Here is a 16,382-nt window from a genome sequence, read left to right on the forward strand (position 1 = left end):
GAGCCACTTCAAATTTCCGTTCTTCCCTGAACTCAGACGTGAAATGGCGGTGCCGGGGGATGCTGTGAACCATCACACGGACAGGGAACTAACTAACATTGTACGGCCACCACAAGGACCGGGAACTAACTAATTCTCTTCTGGGAACCAACCACCTCAGGCGCACGAGTGGCGGGGCAGGGCAGGCGGGCACAGCCCGGGAGCCGCGCTGGGTCGGGTCCCCGGAGGCCCGAGGGAGCCACAGCAGCGCTCTGCGGCCGCCCGGGACAATTCCCCAGGAGGGGACGCGGCAGGACGAGCAGGCACGGCCCGGGCAGGGCCCCGCGCTCCGAGCCAGGCCGCGGGGCGGCGCCGGGCACGCCGGGAGCAGCATTCCCGCCCGCATTCCCGCCCGCGTTCCCGCGCGGCGCGCCGGGAGCTGTAGTCGCGGCCGTGCCGCTCGGCTCGGGCGCTGGGGGCGGGCTGGAGCGGCTCCATTTTGCGCCCGTCGGCGGGGCTGCCCGGCCGTCCCGCGGCCCGGCCTGGCGCCAGGCAGGGCGCGGCCCGCCCCGGCGCTTCTCCCTTCCCTCTTCCTCCCTTCACTCCTCCCCGCCCGCCACCGGCACCGCCGCCGCCACCGGGGTGGGGCCCGCGGCCGCTGCCCCCCGCGCCGCCCGGCCCCCGCTGCCGGCCGCGGGCTGAGCGCGTCTCCCGGGGGCGCGGCCCCGTCCCTCCGCGGCGGCGGCTCCATGGTGCCCGCCGCCCCCCGCCGCCCCGCAGCAACAGGCAGGACGAGGAGGAAGCGGCCGCCGGGGGTCCGCACCGCCCCGCCGCCGGCCTGAGCGGCGCCGCCGCCGCAGCGGGAGCGACCGAGCGGGCGGGGGGCGCCCGCGGGCCGCCGGCGATGGCGAACCAGCTGGTGATCCTGAACGTCTACGACATGGTGAGCCACCGGCACGGCTCTGGGCGGGGGTCTCGGCCCCCTCCCGGCAGGGCGGCGGCGGGGAGTGGCCTGCCCTGCGGGGGCCAGCGCGGCTGCGAAACTTTGCCTGCCCTTGCCATGGCTGTCCCCGCGGGAGCTGGAGCCGGAGGCGGCGGAGCGGGAGAAAGAACGAGCCTGGGCAGGGAGGGCGGGGGCGGTGATTTGGGAGGTCTGACGGATTCCTACAGCCCCTCTGTGACCTGCGACTAAAGTTTGCCGGGTCGGGTCTTCCAGTGACAGGTGGATCTGCTCCCTGTCGCGGGGGAAACTTTCCCTGTGCGTCCCTGTGCTGCTCCCTCCGCTGCTGCCCCGAAGCTCAGCAGCAGGGAGGCCCTGCCTTTCTGCTCACGAAAACCAGAAAGAGTCCAGTTTTCCAAGAGGATGGTAGTTCAGGATAACCTCTGTCTCTGTAAGGATAAGAGCTTTTTAGCCCAGTGTCAGTAAGGTGATTTTTTTGCTAGACCATAATTTTGAATAGTTTTGTTGTGGCTGCGACCAGGTAGAAATAAGGGAGTCGCTCCAGCTTGATTTGCAGCCGTATGAGCTCACCTTCCCTCCCTCCTGGATAATCTTTATGTGGCACCTACAGCAGCTGTGGTATTGTCTTATGTTCAGCTGGAAGCTGCTCAAATGCCATGGTAACAAATGAGGTGTAAGTACCTGCATGGAACAGTAGGCTTGGATAAGTAATAAGAAAATATTATCCATTAATGCGTTTCAATCACTGGAAATTAGAACGAGTGGCAGTATTTCTCTGACCAAGTTTTAAGTCTGCTGATAGAGGCACGGTAAGATGGAGAACTAGCTTCAGGTGACAGTGGTTGTGTTGCTTAGCTTATTTTGGATAGGCTTTCCTACCACCACCACCATTTTAAAGTGAACCTTCGCTGTTTTGAAGGGGTGAAGGTGTATAGTGTAGTGCCAGTGGCTGCTGGAAGTGAGAAAATACAGCTTGTTTTTCTTGGGAACAGTCACATTCAAATGCTAAAATGTTTAATAGCAATCAGTAGGGATCTATCTGGCTTGAAATCAAATATATTTACAATATCATAGCAACTAGCCTGATTCTTGTCATTATTTTCTTTCACTCTAATACTTACCTCAGAAATCAGTGTCCCTTTTTGGGGGGATTTTTTTGCCCACACCTGTGTTTCAGCTCTCTCTCCAGTGAATATAGCCTGTTACCTTGACTTTGGTTTCCTTCATTATAGACAGGGAGGGGAGACTGGAGACAGGAACAGTCTGTTCACTGTGATTTTCTGAGAGATGGGAGGAAAAAAGCAGGGGTCTTTGCTCACCTGGTTGAGCTCATATGTGATGCTAATATGAGAAAAAGTCACAGTGTGCCTTACTTACACTAGATCTGAGGAGGGAAGGCTGCCCTGTCACATGCATATATATGACTTCTCTGGACTACAGTGCAAATATATATATTGGGGAATATCTTTTAGCATAAAAAGATGGTTTTACATATATTAACTATAAATATTTGTACAGAGAAAGAAGTAGGACTTCAGCTTCGTGACTCTTACATAAGAATATCTTTGAAGTCAAGGCTTGACGCACTTCTGACTCACCAAAATGGAAGACCCACTGCTCTCATGAAGACTTGCTTAATTGTGCAGAGTGAGCCCAGTTCACAGGCAGGCTGTGAAACCTTAACAGAGTGGACTGACTCCTGTGTAAATGCCTGCCATGGCCTCTAAGAAACTCCATTCTCCCTCTGATGGTAGCACTGGTGGGGTGTGATTTCAGCATGCTGTCTCTTTTTCTCATGTGATAGTCCACTCCTTCATTCCCATCACCCTTTGTTTTTCCTCCAGAGCTGAATTTCTGTGATCAGTTTTACTCCAGCCATCCTAGAAAGGCTGGCAGTTGACATGAGGGAAGTGAGGGAAAAAAGCAACAGGAAGGGTGTGCTCATAAAAGCTAGTGTCGTATGTTTCCTAAGGACATGTTAGGGGGCTGTTGGTTATCCTGTTATTACTGGGATTCTGCCTCCATTGAGAATTCACAGAGTCTCTGAAGCCACCATCCATGGAAGGAACTTGCTCTCCAAAAGAAGCAGTCAAGCACATTTATTTGCAGATGCTTGATTACATGTAGGGGTGACTTTAATGGTTGAAACTGCACATCACCACAGATTATACATAAGGAGATTATACATACCACTAAGGAGAATATTTCTGTTTCCCGTTTCAGTCCTGTTTGTTGTTTTGTAACAATATCTACTTTATTTGACCATTAGAGAAGCAGTTTTCCTTCAAACTGGTGAGAAAAACACGAGTTTTTCTCACCAGTTTGATGTCTGGAAGATACCACCAGTGTACATCCTTCATTAAACTCCTCTGCTAAACCACATCTCAGTCCATTAGAGAGATGAGACCAAAGCCTCACTTTTGTGTTGCGTAGCAGTTTTTACTGCTTGTACAACAGCCTGCTGAAATCAATGGTACTGCTTTATTTGGGGACACTTGGAGTGGGTGGAAGAAGGGAGGAGTCCTCTGTAATAGCAGTTTTGAAGCTCTGTTTATTCACCAAACCATGCCAGCTGTGTATTTGAGACATTAGCAGGTTTGCTGTTTGCTTCTGACATTCCATGTCATTTGGAAATGGGTTTGGGGCTGTTCCGTAGTTAAGGTTTGAGACTGGGTTTTTTTGTTTCTCTTTTGGAACAAGAGACCATCGTTATTCACCTGGTTGACAGAACCAATGTTACTGTAATGAACAAACAGCTTTATTTTAACCTGAACACAAACTGTGGCTTCATTTCCCAGGCAGCTGCTTAAGTATGCAGGGGAGTGCTAAGTGACCTTGCTGCTGTTGGAACTCCTTACAGGAGTGAGTTGGTTGCTTTTGGAGGGTATACCCTTCCAATGTCCTTAGTGCTTGAAAATCTTCGATACAACCAGAGTGTGAGGGGGATGTGTGTGTTGTAGAAGAAAGTCGACTTTCAAGGACTGGTAACTTTATGGAGGGAGAGAAGCTTAAGGGCATATTTACATGGTACAGTTCATGCCTTTGAACATCTTCTATGATCATTAAAAGGGTAGGGTGAAGGCTTTGATATATTGTGTTTTGAGAACTGGAGTACTTTATAGCTTCATTTTAACTAACTGCTATTTTTAGGAGTCTAGTTTTTTTGTGCCCAAGTAGTATCCTATTTCTTCCCTTCTCAAATAAGGCAATAACAATCGAAAGTATTAATGTAAATGAAAGCTCTGAAGATATTTTTGAAGCACTGGGATTAGTGTTTTTCTTTCATTGCAGTGACATGACTTTATTGTGCACATAGAAAAATACTTCTCTAATATTTTCCTTATGATAGATTAAACCTGAAATCCTGTTTTAGAAGACTGACATGTTGCAAAATATTGAGGATATGGGATTGCACCATACTACTATGGCAAAATCCATATCAAGACTAAAGGGAATCCAGTTTGTGTAATGGAAACAAGGATGTAGCATGTGGGATCAGTTTGGGCATGTTACTGATCCAGTGAGCTATAAGATGTAATTTAATTTACAGTCCTTATTTTGTAAGTTGTATATAATCTTTTCAGCTGCAGCCAAATTCAGCACTCTTTGTTGCATTTGTCCTGCATTTCTTCCTTCAGTGAGATAAGGCATTTTGTTCAGTGAGTAAATGGGACCAACCTTCCAATAGCTCATCCAGATTAAGTAATAATTAGATATAATTACTTTCCTAGGGGGAAAGTAATTCTGCCTCATTGAAATTCTTTTATCTTCAATTAACCTATTCTGTTCTTACTGGAAATATGAAGCAAAGTGCCAGCTTCCTTCAGGCACTTCTTCCAAAGCTGCTAACTTTGATTTTATCTGCCACCAGTGCTCGCTTTGTGCAGTGTAGCAAGCCCTGAGTGTTGAGGTGGCACCAGTAGGGAGGAGTGTGTGCTTGGATAGGGGCAGGCTGTGCTCAGCACCCTGTTGGATCAGCTTTCCATCCCCTTCATCCGCTTCTCTGCGGATCAATGACAAGGCTTGGTGACTCACTTTTCTCTCTCCCCTATACTTTGTTTGGTTTCATGGGGTTGTGGCTGGGGAGTACTGTGAATACTTTTTCTCCTCGTTTTCTTCTGTCAAATAACCAGCTAGGCTTTATTCTATCCCACTGCATGTGGGGTACCTTGCGTAAGTTTTGTTCTGTTTTCAGAAAACAGCCATAACCTTGCTTGGCATTAACAGATCCAATGGGTACATGATATGTAGGTTGTTTGGAATTCAGCAGCCAGGTTCTGAGTTTTCTGGCCACAAGTGCCCCGGAGAGGGACAGACTAGAGCACCAGAGACCCTGTCTAGCTCAGTTCTAGATAAGGTTCATTTGGATACACTTTCCCATTAGGCAAACGTGCTTTATTCCAGTGATGACAAACTGTACGTTGACTGTGCCTACGGTTTTGACTATAAATGTAAACCTGAAACTATTTTGAAATGGTGAGCTGGTAAACCGTGGGATAGGAAGGGCTTCAGAACTGGAACACATTTATGTTACAGTAGCTCTTCTGTTTTCATGGGGACTTTGATTTCACCTTGTAGGCAGAATCCTTTTTTTATGCTCACAAGCCCACTAAGATGGGTAGTCTTCACATTCTTCTCCTTTCTTTCCCTCTTTGTATTCTCCCTGATATATGTCTTCCTATACAGAGTAAATTAATGCAGTGTATTTCTGGATGTAGCTTGTTCATAGAGACTTGCTCTCTGCTCTTTTCTGGGGGGTGGAATGAAAGAACTGCTAAGCCCTTTAAATAGACTAAGGTGATGATTTAGTGTAGTCATCCATACCCCACTGGCTAACATAGCACTACACTGACAAAGCCAGAAATTAAAGCAAGTGGTAAAGTTTAATCTTAAGCAAAATTTATCCATTGATCACAGTTGAGCTTTAAGTAAACATAAGGTGCAAAATCTGCCTTCTCTTAATTCATATTGACAAAATTTCCCACAGCTGGTTTGTCTGTTTGTAACTATTGGCAATGTGTGCTCTTTTTGCCATTTAGCTTGTTTTCGTTTTTATTAATAGCCTGTCAACCTGAGGTTTAGTGTATCATTTTTATTGGGAGACAAAAAGCCTACACGCTGTAATGTTTGCAGTGGTGCTGTAAATTACACACTGACTCCAGCCAGCACATCTTCAAGTGTGACACCTGCAACCTTTTATGTTTTTATCACTGGTTGTGCTGCACAGTGGCTTTGCATCAGAAAACACTGATTATGTCAACAGGTTGTGTGAAGAAGATGGCTTCTTTTTTTCTGTCTCCTTGCTAAACCAGTATTAATTTACTGGGGGTACTGCCTCAGCCTGAATCCTGCTGCCAGTTGACTTTTTGAAGTCTGCTTTGTAAAAGCGCACAGAGAAGCTCTGGGAAGAAAAAAATCCTGTTACTGGAGTAATTGACAAAATAATGTTTTCCTTGTATTTTCCTGAGGTTTTTCTTGCTAGCCAATTTCAGTTTTAAGGACAACCGAGGCTGCCTTTTTTAAAGCTTTGTTTCAGGTTCCTTCTCCAGTTGTGTGTCACTTGAAATCTTTTCATGCTTGGAGACTGATACTTTGAGAGTGGTGATGCAGACAGGGGAAGAGTACTTTGAGGTTTTCCTTTATCAGAGTTCTGCATCTTTGAGGTCTTCAGGGTAACAGTTAGCTTCTGATAGACACTTGCTGCTGCTGCACTTTCATAAAAGAAAAGAAAAAGCATTAAGAGAAGTTTCCTTTACTATTTTTTCCATTTTCTAAAAAAAATTCTCTTCTGATTCCTTTTGAAACGCATCTGTTTTCTGTGGGGTCAATACAAGTGATACATTGGAAACAAGTGTCAGACCTATGCAAAGGACTTAAACCTCATGTTTGGAACCCCATGCATCAGCAGCCTGGAGAGAGCTTTGTCTCTTGCATGGTGACCTCTAATTGAGTGTTCAAAGACAAAATATAAGAAGGTAATTTCAGTTCATCTCTGAGTATGTCTTGTGCTCATCTGTTCAAAAGCAGGTGTGGTCATTGCTATTAATGGCAGTCAGTGTGTGTATCTCACAATCCCACATTCTGATGGACCTTGAAGAAAAAATGTGCTCCTTAAAATGACAGCAATTGATCCCAGAATGTGTTCCACCTAATGGCAAACTTAACAGTCTACAGCTTGTTGACAAATAGGAGGTTGATCTGGATTTCTCCCAGGTTCAGACTCCTTGGCTGACAAACTTTGACAGCACTAAAAAACTGGAATAGAACCTAATGGAATTAATTCACTGCGTGCAGTTTGGGAATTTTAGTGACATTCTGTTCCTGTAAAATGGCTTGTGCAGTTTACACTGTGTGATAAGGTTTAATACTTTGTGATAGGGTTTAATGCTTTTGATGTGGGGGGACACATGTCTGCTCTGAAAAGATAAATCTGTACTGCAAACTAACTAAAGTTTTGGGTTTGGGTTTTTTTTCTTCTTTTCTTTTAGTATTGGATGAATGAATATACTTCTTCCCTTGGAATTGGAGTGTTTCATTCAGGTATAGAGGTGTATGGCCGAGGTATGTACAAGAAAAGCATAACTTACTTTTTGCTTCACTAATACTGTTATTTAAAAAGCATTTTTCAGATAGTGAGGAGAGCCTAGCTCCTGAAACTTGTTAATCTCTTTGCTCATCTATTCTACCTCTGGAAAAAAACCTTGGACATGAATAATCTGGTAGCCACTGTGCATTCTTTTGTATAAAGCTATGCAACTATGAAAAAGTGTGCAACTTATTCAGCTAGGCATAGAAATCTTTATTTTAGATTCTGAAATACTTTTAAAAACCTACATAAAACAAATGTGTGCTTTGTATAAAGCATGGTTGAATCCGTTCCTCAGTTTTCTGTCAGCACTTACTGCAAGGAGTTAATTTTTAACTACAGAAACAATAATCTGTTGCAGAGAGACACCTAAAAGTGCATGATGCTCAGGCAAAAGTCTATTCCATTTTAGTAGGTTGGTTTGTTTAAGAGACCATTTCTTTCAAAGGCATCCCATTCGTGCTGTTCATAAAAGATGCCCTTGTGATAAATAACAGCAATGCTTTTCAGTTTTGCTAAATAGATTGTGCTTGGGTGCTCCAGCTTCCTGGTCTGTTCAGGCCACTTTGCACCTGCATTGCAGCCAGAAGGTGTTTGTGCACACCATAGCACGGCCTCAGCTCTGAGGTGTTTCTGCCCAAAGCATAATGACACTCCGAGGTGATGGTGCTGCTGAAAGTAGTCCAGTTAAAGAAGGAAAATTTACTGCTCTGGTTTTTTTTTTTTTGCAATGTGTTGGGAGGTGAGGGTAAGGAGCAAAAGGCAGGGTATGCACTCCAAAGACCACACTGCCCAAAGTTATCTCAAACTATGTTTCAGCTACTGTAATGGTCACATTGTATCTGGTTTTGCAAGGGTTACCAGAGCAACAAATTTACAAAAATACAATGCTTATTGTTAAAACTTTTTTGGGGAATTTTTTTAATCTGACCCAGAAAGACTTGACTCTTAATAGTGCTGTGCCTGAAACCCAGTTTTTGAGCTGTGCCAAATACATGTACCTCCCTTCCTGTTGGGATTATAGCAGCTTTCTCATGTAGCAGGTCATGCCCCTGCTAGAACAATGACTTGCATTTTTCCAGGCACATCAAACCTTTTATTCATTAACCTGTTGTAAAAAAGATTATCCACAAAACTGAGTGCTAGACATGGGTGATGTGTTATGGGTTTTGAGGAAAGGAAGTGTGAAGTCATGCTTAAAGCTTTTTATTACACTCTGGGTGCGGCATGCTCTGTTATCTTACAGACACAGACAGAAGCTGCAGCACACCGTGATGCTTTCATGTAGTGTGAGTGCTTAAGCCAGCAGGTGCTATGTGCAGACTTGAGATGCATGCACTGGTTCACTTTCTTGCTCTAGTAAAGAACTTGTGAACCTGTAAAGAATTGAACTCTTGCAAGTCAAGAAATTTAAAGAACCTATTAGGCCACTACGCACTGCCACACTGAGGACTGTGGTGTACACTGGATAGAAATGCCATCAGACCTCTGAGGATGCAGTACTTTGAATCCCCAAAGTACTGTCCACTTTCATACACATAAGTAAGTGGAATTCTAAAGACAAGTATGTATAAAGATGTGCAATTTAACTTGTAAATGCTCACTTATACAATGAGAACAATATGTACTTTCTGCAAAGTTATTCAAGCTAAACCTGTGCACTGATGTAGGAAATTTCCTGTTAGTTTTTACTTAGGCTGAGTAGTAACTGACAAAGGTATTAATTTCCAGTTCATTTAATTTGCTCCCCATGTAAATAACATGTCTGGTTGCTAGCTTTAGATCCTTGTGAAGTCACCTTCCAGTCAGTAATCTCTGCTGTTTTTTACTGTCATCAGGTGCTGCTTTTGTTAAATCTGAGCTTTCTCTTTCAGAATTTGCCTATGGTGGTCATCCATACCCTTTTTCTGGAATATTTGAGATTTCACCAGGAAATGCTTCTGAGCTAGGAGAAACATTTAAATTTAAGTAAGAAAGATTACCTATTTTCTTGCTCTTTGAAAAAGCATATGAAAAAGACAATTTGTTGCATTTATTTTTGAGGATAGATGTATTGAATTGTAAAGGATTTCTAGCTTTCTGAGAAATTCATGTGTTTGCATAGAAATGAAAGACAGAGGTGACAAGACAATGAAGTGTCTACAGCAAAGATTTTTTTTTAGCATACCATTAACTTCCTGAAATGCATACAAATTTTGTGGACTTGGAGCTAACTTTTATTGCTTACACAGCATAAGCAATGCAGTAACTTTTTCAAGTGGGTAATCTGCAAGAAAACATCATCTCTCATGATAAAGATGAAAGTGGTGCCATAAATGGAATAGAAAGACCCTTTGTTATTCTTGGAGAACAGAAAGATCTTGCTACCCACAGTGGAGTGACTTTTGAGCAATGTGTGAACAGTATCCCACCTGTATCATGGGAGCCAAATCACCTTCTACTCTCTGTTTCTCTTCTAGAGAGGCTGTGGTTCTAGGCAGTACTGACTTTATGGAAGATGATATAGAAAAAATAGTAGAAGAGCTTGGAAAAGAATTCAAAGGAAATGCTTATCACCTAATGCACAAAAACTGCAATCACTTTTCTTCAGCTTTATCTGAGGTAAACAAACTTAAAGGTCTATAGAAAGGTGTTTCACAGGTGGTTACAGAGCATCCTATCCTTCCAGTCCTTTGGAACATTTGCTTTAATTTCCCACTTCCTATCTCTGTTGCCTTGGGCAAATATCATCATTTTTTAGGTTGTATTTGTGCTTATGTCCAAAGCATCAGGTTTTCTTGCTAAATATTATTGATGTACATAGCTTGTGTTAGAGCAGAGGTGCATTCCTAAAGAGATACCTAGTAAATAAAGTATTGAGAAGATTTAGAAATAATTTTAGTTGTTTCAGGGGTTGCTACTGAAGATAGAACTACTTGGTATTTTTCTCATATTATTTGTATTTCCCCACAGAACCATCACACTGTAAGTAATTTTCAAAGTTATGACCTAGTGTTAAAGAATAGCAAAGGCATTAAAGTTCCCCAGATAATGTTAATCTTCTGTTTGAGAGGCTTTTGTCAAGTTATTGCTCTGCCAGCACCTATGTCCTGGTCATCTAGATCCTTGATGGTCATGCAGAGTATCCGACCGAGGAGTGGAACAGGCTTTGCTTTTTCCCCCTGGGCTTTGTTGTGTAACACGATCAGTTTGCCAATATGATTGAATGCCTGATCATTCACATGTGTATCCACACATGGGAAAGGGCCAGGAACAAGTAACCCAGGTCAAAGAGGGGAATGGAAACTTTGATTTTCATTGATAGTTGGCAATCTCTGCTTGACAAAATTTATTCTAATGTTTCATTGAAACACTCCAAAACAAGGATGGCTGATTTTCCCATGTGAAGTTTCGCAGAATTTATTTGGGTTTTTTTTCCAAAATAGTTAATGCATACTTGCTGTATAGCCTGTGTTTTATGTAGACTGATCTTCCAGTGGTAGTGGAAAATTTTTTTGAGATGATGATTCATGTGCAATGCTGGTACAAATAAGTAGGGTGAGACACTGACAGAGCTGCAGTTGGTGTGAAATCTGGCCTATATGGCCAGGGTTTTGCCATACTCTTCAGCTGTATGGTCATATTGTTTCTGTTTTAGGTCTTGTCCTATTTAGTGTTCAAATTTGCTATAAAAGTGAGTATAATTGCAAGTTAAATGCTGCTCAGTTACAGCAGAGTAGTGCCCATGTTCTCCAGATTTGCACTGTGATACCAGAAATTAATATGGAGGTGGTTAAATAAAGTAACTCACTCCTTGAATAGTGACAACAAAATTATTTAATGACTGATGTGGAGTAAAAATAAGTACTTAATGCAACTTTATACATTTTTGAGGAGTTGAACCCAGCTGTGCATTGTATAGTTCCAGTGAACCAAAGTGTGTGCTTGGCCTGTGTTGTAGGATAGTGATGTCTTGTGAAGTTGTCAGAAGCCACCACAGTAAGGAGCCTCAGCTCTGTGTGTAACTATGCAGTTATAGTACTGACACTGTCTTTCTGGCCACTTGATTTCAGGGAGCTTTTTTGTAACATTGGGGTTTTTCCTGCAGTTTCTGTTTCTGAGGAATTAGCACTGAATAGAAACCATAGCTTAACTAATTTTGTGCCTTTTAGAAAAGTTATTAAGAAAGAGTGAGGTGCTTAGGCTTTTCAGGACTTCTAAGAAAATCATGGAATCAACCACATGTCCAACTTTCACAATGGAATATAGGTGTCTTTTTGGGACTTAAAATGCTGCATTTATGGATGGAAAAGGTCATAGTGCAGCTAACTTGGGTGCTTCTTGACTGGCATTTGTAAACTGCAAGGCTGCTGCAGCTTTTGCTTCTTATTTACAGTACTGCTGTTTTGTTACTGCTGAATCCAGAAAACAAATTAACCCTTTGTTTTTCCTTCCCCCGTAGATTCTCTGTGGAAAAGAGATTCCACGATGGGTGAATCGCCTTGCCTACTTCAGCTCTTGTATTCCCTTCCTCCAGAGCTGCCTGCCAAAGGAGTGGCTGACTCCTGCAGCCCTCCAGTCCAGTGTTAGCCAGGAGCTACACGATGAGCTGGAGGAAGCTGAGGATGCAGCAGCATCAGCTTCCTTGGCAAGCTCAGCATCTGGGTCTAGAACTGGACGCCACACCAAATTATAAATCCTCCTCCAAAGTAGCAAATACTTCAGAAATACTTTTGAAATACTTCAGTTTGATCTCTTCAGCAATTGACTTCCTGACAGAACATGAGAGCCAACTCTAGAACGTTGTTTTTATATGCAAAAAAAAAAGCTCTCATCAACCCCTGTTTCAGCTCAGGATTATTGATGTAGTGAAAGGAATTGCTGGGAGAAAAGGGAAGGATTTTGTGTGAAGCCACCCTTTTCATTTTCACCTGTTTGGTAGACCTGAGTTAACATCTTGCATAAAGCAGAACTTAAATTATTTGTTTACAGTATTGTGTACTGCTGTTTACAAGTCCTGTAAGGACTCCTGCTACCATGGAAGAAGAAAGAATTTGGGTTTGATTTAACTGTTGATATAAATCAAAAGCAGTGGTATGATGCCCTGGATGAACTTTCCCCTTTGTTTTCAAGATTTAAGGCAGGAGAACACTAAATTGAGGAATGCCAGAAACTGCTGAATACTATATATGTGAACAGGGTACTGTGCTCTTAAAGTGGCTGATGTAAACAGGTAGATTCCAGGATGTAGGGAGACTGGTTTGGTCTAAAATCTGTTCCTAGAAGTATGACCTCTACATTAATGAAACTGTGGATTTTTGCACATATGAAGGGAAATTTCTATCTCATTGCAATGCACATCAATCCATTTCTTTTTTTTTTTTTTTCAGTTCAGCCATTTAGTTTTCATCCTGTCTTGTGTCTTTACTTGCAGTTTACTTCAGGATTTAAACATGTCAATATCATCTGCTAGAAGCATCAACAAATTTTTCACTTCTTTGCTTTACTTGATTTCAAACTTGTATATACAAGTTAGTACTTGTATTCCTTTTTTGTTTGTTTCATATAGTTTGGAATCGTGTAAAACAAGCCATTTATGGTTGGGGAATGGCCTTTGCTTCTTGCTGCTGATTTTGCTTCATTTGAGTTTGTAAACATTCATGTTCTTCTTTTTTGAGCTATAAATTACTGCCCAGTGGTGCATATCCGCACAAATGATAGAGAAATCCTAATTTATTTTCCCACAGTCTCTGTCTGTGGCATTAACTTTCTTATCAGATGTAATGAAGAAAAACCTGAAAATTGCTTATGCACCTGCGTGTTTACACAGCAGAACCCACTAATCTGCACACATAATTATATCTGAAGGTAAGAGATATTATTTTCTAAAATACAGAAGTATGTTTGCTGGTAGATTATAATTAGAGCTAAATTATAATTAGTGATCAGAATATATAATGGAATGCCTTATTCTTGTTCACTTACCAAGAGAATTAATTGTTCTTCCAATCATTAGTGTAAATTAGTGAGGTTCTATTGTGCACATAAGGCTACAGTAGCACAAACATGAGAGAGGTGAGCTTGAGTATTTTGTAAGACTTGCTGCCTTAAACTAACAAAAAACATACCATCCCTAAACAGGATCAGCTCTCAAAGAAGTGTGCATTACTCAAAATACGGATGATTCTTATGAGCTTTATTTACAGTCTTTTGCTGGGTTTAGTTTTTCTGTTGAATGAAATACTGACTCTGCAGTTTCTGCTGTTTAAAAGCAAAAAAAAAATCCTCTTGGAAGGCAAAATGCTTCATGTTATGAATGCTCCTGTCTGTGGGTAGTGGTGCCATTGAATCCTATGGAAAGGTGCAGTAGCTGTATCATAGTAAGAATTCTTATGGTTGCCAGCTCCAACTTGTGCTAGAAACAAGTGGAAGTTTTCCTGCTGCCACCTGAGTTGAATCCTTCATCAGACAGACTTTAGGTTTTCACTTATCTTCTGTGATGCAGTGTAGTACAGAGAGAGATCCGCTCAGTTCTGGGGGGGAAAATCAAGTGAGACTCTTTCTGGAAAGAGCGAGATAATAGTAAACGTCTGCATAACTGTATTTTGGTACATGTTTTAATAATCTCTTCTATCAAGTGGGAAATGCTTAAGGCTGGTGAGTCTGCCACTAACTTCATTCTCTGTTTGATCTCCAGAAGCTGGATATACTGACCCTCCCTGTTGAGTGCTTTCCACTCTGAATTTGAGTTCTCCCTTCCTTCTTTTCCCTGTAGTGAAAATGAATATGGTGGTCTCCAGTCAACTCTCAAGCATTACACAACTGGATCTCGCACTACCCACAGCTCAGACAACAGGCTGCAGACAGGTTGTTTTGTCTCTGCTGTGCAGCTGTGGTAGTAATGTGACTAAGTCTCTTGGCCAGGGCAGGTCCTTTATTTCAGCTCAGGGTTGAGGCCACTGATCTAGCAACGTACTGTAGCTTTTCCTAGGCTTTAGGAAAAATAAATAGAATGAATTTTCATTGCTACCTTTTATGTACCAAAATCAGCTTTTTAGGCTTCTGATACATCCAGAGCGCTAGGTCACAAATCTCTACACCTTCATTAACACACACAATTACAGCATGTACAATGCAAGAACATGACAGATCACAGCACAGTTTTTATTTAGAAGTAAAACTAAGACTATTTTTTATAAAGCAGACTGGAAAGTTTGTAACAAAAACATTCATTTTATTGTTAGCTGTACAGGTGAAAATATTGTCTTACGCTCCATAACAACTTTTTTCTGTTTGTTTTGAAACCATCCATTTGTAAATCCCGTAAGGAAACTGACACCTGAACCCTGAAGGTTGTTGGGTATTGAATCAAAGCAAGCAGTACTGTAATTCCAACCGTGTGCTGTCAGCTCAGCCTCTGCTGGATGCCTGCAAGTCACCCTGCCAGTGGTTACTCCCATTTGTTAGCAATAGAGCAAGTTACCTTTCACCAGCATTACTGCCAAGCAGGGATTACTTTAGTCTACTAATGACCACACTGTGCTAGGACTAGAACACTTCAGAATGCTGTGAGAAAGCTGGACACCTGTGGAATCTTTTCCATCAAAACGGGTAGAAAAATATCACCACTTCAGGGTTCTGCTCTGTTTACTTTCTCATTCTTGTTTAATTTTCTGTGAGATAGTACTTTTGATATGTATTACGTTGTTTATCTCAGTCATTTTATTTAAATGCCATTTTCTGTTCAGCAAGCCAAAAAAATCCAATGTACTGTCAGTGTGCACCAGTAACTTCGGAGTGGCTTGGTAAAAAAAAAACATAGTTGCATTACTTCTAAAATTTGCAATGCAATTCTGATCACTATTGATAGATGATAATTTTCACTGTTGGAAGTTGGTTACAAGCTGAATATTCACTGATGCATTTTTTGTAAACTTGTATTCAAGTTTACTACATAGTATTTGTATAAAATTCAAAGAATTTTGACTTTTGTTACCTGTACATGGCAACAAGTTGTCTAGCATCTTAAACTTAAATCCATCAGTTTATTAAAAATACTTTTATAAAAAAAACGTTGGCTCTGTGTGTTACTCCCCTTGTACCTACAGCTTGTTTTGGCAGTGCCACCCAAGTTGATGTTTGGTTCCGAGTGATGGTTTTGAAGGACAGTGAGATTACCCAAAGGTTTCCTGTAGTTAAGCTTTAGGCTGACACGGGCATCAGGCACTTTGCTGCAGTTTGGTTTGTGTGAGGCATCTGCCCCAAACATCCCCAGCTCTGGCACAGAGTTGCAGCAGCCCCTGAGGACATGCTTTGCCAGCACTGAAAGGTGTTGGCACTGGAATTTGCAAAGGTAGATGAGTCCATGTGTTTAACAGCAGAGAGACTTCTCTGGAAGTTGAGGGCACTGATGTGGGAGTGCTGTCCTGTGGCTGTCTGAGCTGGTGCTGTCCCTGCCCATCTCTCCCACAGCTGGGAAAGGGGATGTGTTTCACCATGTTGTGCATGCTGAGCAGGATGTGTCTGTGTGCACTGCTAACGAACATTGGCTAGGGCATGACCTGTCCAGACACAGATGTGTTCCCTTTTCTGTGTTTCCCTAATCACCAGCAAACCTGCAAGAGAGTTTGAGCAACTTGCAGCCTACTGAAAGGAAACATGACAATAGTTCATCAGTTAAAACAAATGTGAGTTCCAGATGAACTCACTTCTGGCATCCAATGGCCAGGAGTGCCTGTCGGCCTCTAGGAAGGTGATCAGTACACAGGAGTCTTACTGCATTGTTTGCTAGTGGGTAAGTGGCTGCAGTCAGTGGAGCTGCTCTTGAAGGAAAGATAAATGTTCCAAATGAAATTTTATTTTCTGAAAGTCTTCGGC

The 16,382-nt window shown here is 42.5% G+C and overlaps 1 protein-coding gene across 1 annotated transcript; it reads left to right on the plus strand.

The window, feature by feature from the left end:
• The first annotated feature begins 867 nt into the window (after positions 1 to 867).
• DESI2 (desumoylating isopeptidase 2) lies at positions 868 to 15,570 on the plus strand. The gene is made up of 5 exons (XM_054280147.1): positions 868 to 922; positions 7,429 to 7,501; positions 9,401 to 9,494; positions 9,986 to 10,127; positions 11,968 to 15,570. The coding sequence occupies exons 1-5, from the start codon at positions 884 to 886 to the stop codon at positions 12,199 to 12,201; spliced, it is 582 nt and encodes a 193-aa protein (XP_054136122.1). The 5' UTR covers positions 868 to 883; the 3' UTR covers positions 12,202 to 15,570.
• The last annotated feature ends 812 nt before the right edge of the window (positions 15,571 to 16,382 follow it).

Source organism: Melozone crissalis, unplaced genomic scaffold (assembly GCF_028551555.1).
Source record: "Melozone crissalis strain CALT ecotype California unplaced genomic scaffold, PUWL_Pcris_2 ptg000027l_1, whole genome shotgun sequence".
Classification (NCBI taxonomy): domain Eukaryota; kingdom Metazoa; phylum Chordata; class Aves; order Passeriformes; family Passerellidae; genus Melozone; species Melozone crissalis.